Source organism: Sesamum indicum, linkage group LG9 (genome assembly GCF_026168435.1).
Source record: "Sesamum indicum cultivar Baizhima isolate 11 linkage group LG9, ASM2616843v1, whole genome shotgun sequence".
In the NCBI taxonomy this organism is placed as follows: domain Eukaryota; kingdom Viridiplantae; phylum Streptophyta; class Magnoliopsida; order Lamiales; family Pedaliaceae; genus Sesamum; species Sesamum indicum.
This window is the reverse complement of record NC_142665.1, coordinates 20,178,025-20,188,199: the sequence shown is the minus strand read 5'-3', so window position 1 is coordinate 20,188,199 and position 10,175 is coordinate 20,178,025. Positions and strand designations below refer to the sequence as shown.

General features: G+C 36.8%; 1 protein-coding gene across 1 annotated transcript; it reads left to right on the top strand.

The window, feature by feature from the left end:
* Nucleotides 1–411: 411 nt before the first annotated feature.
* On the top strand, nucleotides 412–7,945 carry LOC105177982 (succinate dehydrogenase [ubiquinone] flavoprotein subunit, mitochondrial). The gene is made up of 16 exons (XM_088885224.1): nucleotides 412–653; nucleotides 977–1,144; nucleotides 2,566–2,653; nucleotides 3,030–3,176; nucleotides 3,257–3,397; nucleotides 3,683–3,768; nucleotides 3,884–3,976; nucleotides 4,091–4,154; nucleotides 4,273–4,416; nucleotides 5,385–5,572; nucleotides 5,651–5,825; nucleotides 5,912–6,082; nucleotides 6,180–6,249; nucleotides 6,342–6,462; nucleotides 6,546–6,583; nucleotides 7,297–7,945. The coding sequence occupies exons 1-16, from the start codon at nucleotides 564–566 to the stop codon at nucleotides 7,397–7,399; spliced, it is 1,887 nt and encodes a 628-aa protein (XP_088741350.1). The 5' UTR covers nucleotides 412–563; the 3' UTR covers nucleotides 7,400–7,945.
* Nucleotides 7,946–10,175: the final 2,230 nt, after the last annotated feature.

Genomic DNA, 10,175 nt, shown 5'->3' with positions numbered 1-10,175 from the left:
ATAAAAAATAAATAATTATTTAATCAAATAAATATAATAAAAAAATTTAAATTATGCACATACATCGAATATTATTTATTAGCCATAATAATATTACTTATAGTGGCAAAAAAACAAATATGGATCTAGTTTGTCTAATGACTGATGAATGCTATGAACTCAATGGTACTAAATATTAATTTTAAAATATTATTTTGATAAAATAGGATTTTTAGTAGTATTTACTATTTATTTAAAAAGTTACAACTATTGAGGCATGTCGTTTTTACGTGTGCATAATAAATAATATTTAATTTTAAAATATATTATAAATAAAATAAAATATTAATTAAAAAAAACTAATGTAATAATATTACAAATTAGTATAAAAATAGATATTAAAAGGCTTGGTCAATAACTACATCAATCAACATCTCTTCCCTAATTCTCAGCACTTTGCTCAGCTGTCTGCTCATCTTCTATTTGTTCTATTCTCCCGATACATTCCCACTACCCACTACGCGCGCACAAATTCAACATCGGCGTCCAATCCATACATACACCTACAGATACTTCTACCGGAGATGTGGCGCTGCGTGTCCCGTGGCCTACGCATTCCCTCCAAGAATTCCAACTCCTCTTTCCCTGTCCGTCGTCTCTTCTCTAATCAATCAGTATGCGTCCTCCGTTTCTCTGTCCCTCTCTTTTTGTTTTTTTCTTTTTTAATTGTATTGTGAGATTATCAGCTCCGTGTGTTTGTTTTGAGGTGGATACTGGATAAAAGTGTATGGGCTGTTTGATTGATTTGCTCGGTGTTTGATGCATTTTCTTTTGGCGCTCAAGAAGCGTTCAAATGTTCAGTTGTTATTTTGTTTGTTTTCTTATTGGATTGGTGGACTAGGGTTTTTGAATTGGTGGATTAGCTGGGTGTTTGGGTTGGTAACTGTTTGATTTTATTTTGGATTGTTTTATATCTCTTGGCTTGTTTTTTTAATAGAATGCGGGAGCGCCGTCATATACCGTGGTGGATCACACCTATGATGCCGTGGTCGTAGGCGCAGGAGGTGCGGGGCTGCGTGCTGCGATAGGATTATCGGAGCATGGTTTTAATACAGCCTGCATTACCAAGCTATTCCCTACTCGCTCCCACACAGTTGCGGCACAGGTAATATGATTCTTTCTATCAGAGTTTTGTACGTTTTATGGTGCAGTTTTGATATAGCTTGAGCGTTTTAACTTGTTCTCTCCACTCTTGATGTTCAATGGATGAGGAAACTTTATATTTTCAATGAAGTAATAGAAAAGAAGAATTGGATGTAAGTGTGGGAATATTTACAATTTAGGATGTTTACTTGCTAAATCAAGGTGTGTGTGTGACACTAATCTTGTTTTTTCATGTTGATTTGCTTATTGTAAGAGTGTTTGATCAAAAGTTTCACCCCCCCCCCCCCAGAGTACACTGATATCGATGAGAGGTATAGAATTACAGACAGAGTGAGATGGGGAAATCCCCCCTCGAACAAAGAACGAAGTTCACTCTATGAAAGAGCCCCCCCCCCCCTTCTCCATCTAATCCTCCCCCTTTGGATTACCCTGAACCCGATAGGTGGTTATCATCTTGTTTAAATTGTTGTTTTGGCATATTCGTAACTAATGAATTTTGTTTATAATCTAATCAGGATTTTTGCTTATGCTATTTGTTCCACTTCAATAATAATTTAAGCACTCCAGTTTGATAATTTTTTGTTGGGTTGCCTTTTGCCTTCTATGGTCTCTTCTTCATGATTGACACCATTTTTTATAAGTATTTTACTTGCTGAAAGATCTTTTTTGTCTTTTCTTTTCTTTTTCTTTTTTTTTTTTTTCTTTTCGTGGTCAATAAAGATCTGGGGTCTTTGCAACAGTCTATTAGGTACAATTTTCTGAAATGAGTTTTGGCTACTGATTGGAATAAACTTTCTGTTGCTAAGACTGATGCTCTTCTTTCCCACTTTGTAGAAATTATTAAATGTGTTTGATTTCAAGAACTTGGACCTCAAGAGTTCAATTCCAAACAAGAAATAGATCATTTTTGGATGATGATAATATTATTATTGAATCTTAATCCTTTCCAGAAACTTTTAAGCTTCTCTAAATCATTGTGATGGACTTAGAAATTATCCAAATATTGAAATCTTTTGGAATCCTTTTTATACGTAATTTATAGTGTTTCAAAGTCAATTTTTCGTATTCATGAAATGTTAAGATTTGATGGATCTTAACTGTACAAGGAAAATTTTCCAAGCGCAACTACTTTCTCATTTGTAAACCTTATACAACCCGAAATGTTTTCTCTTTTCTTTTGTGTTTGTTTTCTGCTCTCCTTGCTGTTGTCGCCTCATCGGTCTATCCAGTTGTGCTCATTCTATTTCTTGTTACTGGTTAATATATCCTGTACAGAATTTGAGGTCTCAGTGACAAGAGCTAATGACTGTACGTGTTATCCCTACTAATTTATGCTCTTCAAAGCATAGTGTTAGATAGATATGTTGTCCATTAACCTATCTACCTGATATCTGCATGTTTCTGCATATGGATTCTTTACAGGGTGGGATAAATGCTGCACTAGGAAATATGACAGAAGATGATTGGAGGTGGCACATGTATGACACGGTTAAAGGAAGTGATTGGCTAGGTATAGTAGTTCTTATTATTAATTTTTTCTTTCATTATCTGCGCTCTAGGACAAATGTTCAATGTTAAAAATTAAAACAGCATCCTTTGACAAGAGCGTCTCTGTAAACACAAATTCCCCCTTCCTTTTTTTTTTTTTGGAGTAATTGTTTGCAGAAAAAGCAATGATTTTCCTGGAGTAATTGTTTGCCCAAATTTAATATTTTCTTTAAAGTGCAGGTAGTAATTGTAGTTATGAGGTTCATAGTTCTTTATAAAGATGTGTGACTTTTGTCAGAAAGAAATAAAAAATTACATAATCTCCAAGCCAGATGATTACTAGCTTCAAAGTTCTTCTACTTCGTTTATCTTTACGATGCTCCTGTTCTGTTTCTTAGGTGACCAGGACGCCATTCAGTACATGTGCCGTGAAGCACCAAAAGCAGTTATCGAGCTTGAAAATTATGGGTTACCATTTTCCCGGACAGAAGATGGGAAGATATATCAACGTGCATTTGGTGGTCAAAGCCTCAATTTTGGAAAAGGTATGTTCACAGGTTTGGTGGAAACATGGTACAGGATATTTTACGTAATTCATTTGATTAGGCCCTAACCATATTTATAGGTGGACAGGCATATCGTTGTGCTTGTGCTGCTGACCGGACTGGGCATGCTTTGTTGCACACTCTGTATGGCCAGGCTATGAAACATAACACACAATTTTTTGTGGAATACTTCGCCCTTGATTTACTCATGGGCAATGATGGTATGCTCTCCCATACTCCCTTCTCTATGTGTTTTATTTCTGATCCCCTTTACCCATCCCTATCATAAGCCTGCAATGACTGCAGAATATCTTGCATATTTATCTATCTTTATTGCACGTTTACCTTTTTCTTATTTATTCTAGGTTGTGAGATTCACTGAAATTTAAAGTATTGGTAGATAGACGGGATATCTTGATATCCAGTTTAACCAATGAAATTTCTTGCTATCCAGCTTGATGAACATGAGCTACAACTTATAGCATATATTTCTTGATTGATATCAGGTAGCTGCCTAGGTGTAATTGCCTTAAACATGGAGGATGGCACCTTGCACCGGTTCCGTGCTGCCTCTACAATTCTGGCAACTGGGGTAACCTTTGTTGTTGAAGCATCTTTAGGCTTTAAGCTATGCCTGTGCAATGATTTTTGCTAATATTTTTCTGTTATCACCTGAGAAAAATTGCGTCTTGTGATGTTTTTTTCAGGGTTATGGTAGAGCATACTTTTCTGCGACATCTGCTCACACTTGCACTGGAGATGGCAATGCTATGGTTGCTCGGGCAGGACTGCCACTCCAGGTTTATATAACATATATAACTACCAGCATCTTGGAGTAAGGGGTATTGGCAGTGGGCTGTACTAAGGAAATAACTGTTTCTCCTGGAACTAATAATATGGATTCTTATTGTCAGGATCTTGAATTTGTTCAGTTTCATCCAACGGGCATATATGGTGCTGGGTGTCTCATCACTGAAGGTTAGAATCCTTTTACTTTCATCCTCCTTATACTTTTTCCTCTTCTGTGATATATGAATTTATTTCTTTCCTTAGCTCTTTCCATCTTGATATTTTGCATTCATTTTACCATGGTCAGGGTCCCGAGGTGAAGGTGGTATTCTTAGGAATAGTGAAGGTGAACGATTCATGGAACGATATGCTCCAACAGCTAAAGATCTTGCATCTAGAGATGTTGTATCAAGATCTATGACCATGGAGATCCGTGAAGGGCGTGGTGTTGGTATGTAATATATAGTCTGCAGATGGTCTTGTTTATTTAAGTTTGCTGCAGTTTCTATACACATCTGATTATGTCATCTCCCATATATATTATTCCAGGACTACCCGACTACCTAATGTTGGTTCTCTTGAGTTCTGAGTCTAACTCGTGACTATGAATGAGTACTTCTTCTTTTTTTAACTAATAAAGTAGAGGCTCCCAAGCAATCCCTGTCAAATTGAATTTTCCAGTCATATCTTTACTTGCTTGACAATTGAAGCCAGTTGATTTTGTTTTGATGACCGGTTCCCATTTAGAGCCATGGGAGTTATTGAAATGCTGTCACTTACCACTATATGTAATCCTTTATTCCACAATTTGTGGGTGGCAATTGCCTACACCGCCCCTTGGGAATCCAGATTCCGGTGTCCAGTTTGAAGGCAGGCACTCTGAGCTTGTAGCAACGGCCTTTTCCTGTCAAGTTGTGGGTTTCAAGTGCGTGCCTGATGTTCATCGTGGTTAAAGGACATCTTCTTCTGCTGCTCTTATTCATTTGTGGATATGTTCTTTCATTTCTGTTTCTTTGTCTTTTCTTCTTGCCACGTTGCTATAGTGCAGTCCTTTAGTAGGGGCAGTGGATTAGGGGCTGACTGGGGTTGGCTGAGGGTTTAGAAATGGGTTGGTGAAACAACATTCATAGTCTATCTCAGCTATCAAAATCACAAGGAAATATATCATGTCACAACATGTACATTAGTACAATTGTGTCAGGTGACTGCAAATCTTTATGTCAGGAGCAGTTTATGTTTAGAGTTCCAGGAGTGATGATATATTATTCTTTCATGGTAGGTAAATCAGAAATAACTATACTTGGTTTGTTGGGATTTGGTTGTCTAGATAAACTGAAAGATACAATTATTGAAGATAACTTTTTATCCTCTGGAATTCATAATTATTACATGTTGTGACATTATTCTTGGCATTTGTAGGACCCTTGAAGGATCATATCTACCTTCACTTGAATCACTTGCCTCCTGAGGTCCTTAAGGAAAGACTTCCTGGCATTTCCGAAACAGCAGCTATTTTTGCTGGTGTGGATGTTACAAAGGAGCCAATCCCTGTCCTACCAACTGTCCATTATAACATGGGTGGAATTCCCACAAATCACCATGGAGAGGTAAAATTGTCGACTAGTTACTGAGTAAATGGTCTAAAAATTTGATTTCGTTTTCTGAAGTTTTGCATTCTCATGAAGGTGGTTACCATCAAAGATGATGATCCAGATGCTGTGATTCCTGGATTATTTGCCGCTGGAGAAGCTGCTTGCGCATCAGTTCATGGTGCCAATCGACTGGGAGCAAATTCACTTCTTGATATTGTTGTTTTTGGTCGGGCTTGTGCTAACAGAGTCGCGGAGATCCAAAGACCAGGTGCCTAACCATTTGTTGATAAAGTGATCACATGCTTTTATGGTCCATGTATAACGATTCTCAGAAAGTTACTTCTGATGCTGCAGGAGACAAACAAAAGCCACTCGGAAAGGATGCTGGAGAAAAAACTATTGCATGGTTGGACAAACTTAGGAACTCAAATGGTTCCCTTCCAACCTCCAAAATCCGGTTGAACATGCAACGGGTAATGCAAAACAATGCTGCTGTCTTCCGGACACAGGAAACACTTGAGGAAGGTATGCAATAGGATCTCCTTTTTCCAGTCTTAATGCGCATATTGCCCCACGCACATTTAACTCCTTTCACTCATTATTTTTTCGTTATTCCTTTAAGGTTGTCAGTTGATTGATAAAGCATGGGACAGTTTTCATGACGTGAAGTTGAAGGACAGAAGCTTGATATGGTATCTTTTGTTTTGGAAAAATGCCATTTAGTTGTGTTAACATTTTGATCTTGTTTTCCTTATTTGTTTCCTGTTCTTAACTTTTTCTGTAGGAACTCAGACTTGATAGAAACTATTGAGTTAGAAAACCTTTTGATTAATGCATGCATCACCATGCACTCTGCTGAAGCAAGGAAAGAAAGTCGAGGAGCTCATGCACGTGAAGATTTTACGGTTAGTTCTAAATCTTAGCTTGAAGGTTCTTACCATTTCGTCAGCTCTCTTTCATGACTGAATGTAATGGTCTACCTTTGCAGAAAAGAGATGATGAGAACTGGATGAAGCATACACTAGGGTAAGCCTTTTCTTTTGCAAGTTCTCTTTCTTGTACTATCATTAGGTTGTCAATTCACGGTCAGAATAGCCATCAAATCTCATTGGTTCTTGATGAATTATGTGCATCATATGTGGGCCTGTTGAGAGATGAGGAATCAAATCATCTGTAATTAGCCACCTAAAGATATATGTGGGGTTGGGCAGACACATACTGTGCACACATCTGTGAACCTATTCTCTCTAATGTATGGGCATGGCCCACGGCCCACCTGCTGCTATGTGGATTCCTCTTCAATTGTCAAGTCAGTCCAGAGTCATGCGTCTGTCTCTGGCTGTGATGCCGGATAACTAACTTATGGTACTCACTAAATTCCTAGTAATTTGTTAGGCCCTGATACTTTCACTGGATATCATGCGTCTTTTGAATTTGTCCTAGCCTGCTGAACTGGTGCTTATGGGAACCCAAACTAGGCACTTCCTATAAACTTATAGTATCCCAGCCACTTGGATAGTAAGGGTACAGTATTTGGTAACAAGCTCGTATTACTGGTTTATTTGACCTCCATATATGATCCTGAGTGTTGCTCATTTTCAAGTTAGTGGCCCCACAACTTGCTGTGTATGGATACTATTGCTCATATGATTAGATACAATGATATTTCTGTAATCTGCAAGTTGCTTTTGCCAAAAACCACGTTTGTTGATAAAGCAAGCTCATTCCCTGTTCTGCAGATACTGGGAAAATGAGAAAGTTCGGCTCGACTACAGGCCAGTTCACATGAACACACTTGATGATGAAGTTGAATCGTTCCCCCCAAAGGCTCGTGTGTATTAGCAGGCTTGCCAATGCCAGAAAATTTGGCACTTCAGGAGATTGATTTTTCTGCTAATGTTAAAGGAAGGTTGCAATAATTAATAAAAAAGTGAAAAATTTTGGCAATAATTGTAGCATATAGAAGTGCTAATGCTATGCAACCCGAAGTGTGCGTAATCATAAAGTGAAACTGATGTACTCCTTTGTGCTTACTTCTTACCATTTATTGGCTGATGGGTCGTTTACGGAGTTTGTTCCATGTGTTTGAGGCATTCACTTGTTGATTCTTGCATAGCCGAGTTGAGACTTAAATTGCAACGAAGAACTCCGCTAAATGTAGTAGGACAGAGGCCGCCCAATCTCTTGCTAAATTCGTGACTCAAGTGTCTGTAAACTACTCTTGTGCATCCGTGTATTTCCAGGATGGTATTGCAGGGAAAAATAGATTAGATTTCCCAACTTTAACAAAATTGGTTTTGTATCAACTTTGTAGACGAGGATCACAATTGTTTTGTTCAATGCTGTCTTATTGAAAGAATCAACCAAGTTAAATGTTTAGAAGTTCAAGTGCTAGAGCGTTAATTATGCTTTATGTCGACAGCATTTTGGTTGTTTTTCCGCGTTTTGGGTTGTAAATTTCTTCCGATTTAGATTTGTCAGTAAAACAGATGCCTGAGCTTTCAAATGCATAACAAATCCTTTTTTCCACCGCACATTGGAAACTCAAATTAGAGCATTTGAAATTCAAGACTTTTGATACATCAATATGTGTGTAAAATGTCTTCTTTGTCTGGATACTGTGAATATTGATTACACAAATAGTACTCAACTCTTTGGTTTTGTCTTGTCTCATCATGCATTATTTTAGTAAAAAACAACATAATCAATCACACTACCATTTATGTAGCAGCCGTAGCGGTTGTTTTGTTGTTGCATTATGTTACTTGATATGTGCAACGTTCCATGTGTTATTATTGTATTTGAAACAATAATAAGAGTTGGGGAGTTTTCATGTTGCATTTTATGTTTTGATGTGTGTGTTCCTTGCTTGAATCAGTCTCAGTGATCAATTAAACAATTGGCAAGACACTGCTGGTCTGTTGATTTGCGTAAAAAACAAACCGCTCAACACCTGCAAGAGATAGTTCTCTACACCTTTGTTATTATTCTCTTACTTGCTACTTAAAATACAGAATTATCGCTTTAAGTAAAATTGAATATACTCTATAGTTGCGTCTTAATAAAAGGTTGATGCAAGAGTTGCATTCTTTTTTTTAAAAAATAATATTAGCCACACTAGTGCTCAACGAGTTTTCAATATCTTAAAATAGTAACGCTACAAACTTTTAACAAATAACAAATAAAATAAAAAATAAAAAATTGTGGAATAAGAATGATTTCTATTGATTTTGAATATGATGGAAATGAAGGAGGGGCAATTTATAGAAGAAGGGAAAAGGGGTTTAGCAGCAGTTCATTAATAAGAAGCCACATAATTAAATACTGATAGACATCCAATATGAGCAACAATCACATGCAACATCAATTCAGTATTGTATTCTTATTGAATTTTTGCAGCTTAAGACAGACAGAATACCACAAACCTTTTCCACTGCCAAAAACATTTAAGTAATCACCTACAGCAGCTTATTGGAAATCTATCCCTCAACACCATGCACCTCCCATCAATTTCTTGCATTCATAATTTCTTATTCTAATTAATTTATATTAAGTAAGACTAATATTTATTTATTTGATAAAATTTGAATTCATCTGACAGAATAGTATTAAATAATAATAATAATTACAGAAAAGATAAATATATATATATATATACACACGCCATGTCATGAAAATTAATGTTTCTTAAAATTATATTTAATGATGTCAGTATTTAAATCTATAATATTATCGTATTGTTATTTAATAGTTCGTAGCCCATTTAAATATCTGCCTGAAATTTGTAACAAATTAAATTAATATGTCCCACGACGTGCATCATTCATTTTCTTGACCCGTTGCCATCAGATCTCTCTCCTGTGCTTACAATTTTATCATATAAATTAATTTTAATATTATAAAAAACCAACAGAAAACGATGGTCATCGCATCACTATCATCCTAGCTCCAATTTGGCAATTTGTCCTCATGCTCATGCGTTTCAACAGTGTAAAATCCCCACTTGACCATTTTTATCTTAAAAAAATATTGAGGAATTATAAATAGGATAAAGATCTGTTGAAGTTAGTCATCTTCACTTGCAGCAGCAACTTGAGCAGCAGCAGCAGTCTGAGGAAGAAGCAGAGGAAGACGCAGCAAACATTGACATCTTGGATGCTGGATAGAGTCTTCAGTTAAACGCATTTGCAGAAACACGTTTCTCTTGTTTACTTATTTGTTGCTTATGTGGGTAGCCTTGTCACTTATTCGGTTAGTCATTGGGCCAGCTCATCATCTATATAGTTAGTCAGTTATGGTGACAGTTAGCTTATGTGGACTTGTGTATATAGCAGATGAGTCATCGTCTTCCTTGTAACTTCTGAACATATTACAGAAACTTTTCTGCAGAAATGGAGAATGCTTCTTTCTCCCCAATTGGTTTTCCTCTAATTGCCTCTCTCAATATACAATTCAACATGGTATCAGAGCCTTCTATATGAAGGTCTCTGGGATACGGTTTTAACTTTCCGCTGTGATTATATGAACTATGGCAGAATTGAATCAAAACGACAGAATTGCTGCGGAGCAGCTAGAGCGTGAGGCTCTGTATATTCATCCGTCGGAGAACTCAAGTTTG

Bases quoted from the DNA above. Each gene is read 5' to 3' on its own strand.
- LOC105177982 (XM_088885224.1), top strand. From the start codon at position 564: ATGTGGCGCTGCGTGTCCCGTGGCCTACGCATTCCCTCCAAGAATTCC. The intron at 6,463-6,545 runs GTTAGTTCTAAA...CTACCTTTGCAG, and splicing joins ATGCACGTGAAGATTTTACG to AAAAGAGATGATGAGAACTG. The intron at 6,584-7,296 runs GTAAGCCTTTTC...CCTGTTCTGCAG, and splicing joins TGGATGAAGCATACACTAGG to ATACTGGGAAAATGAGAAAG.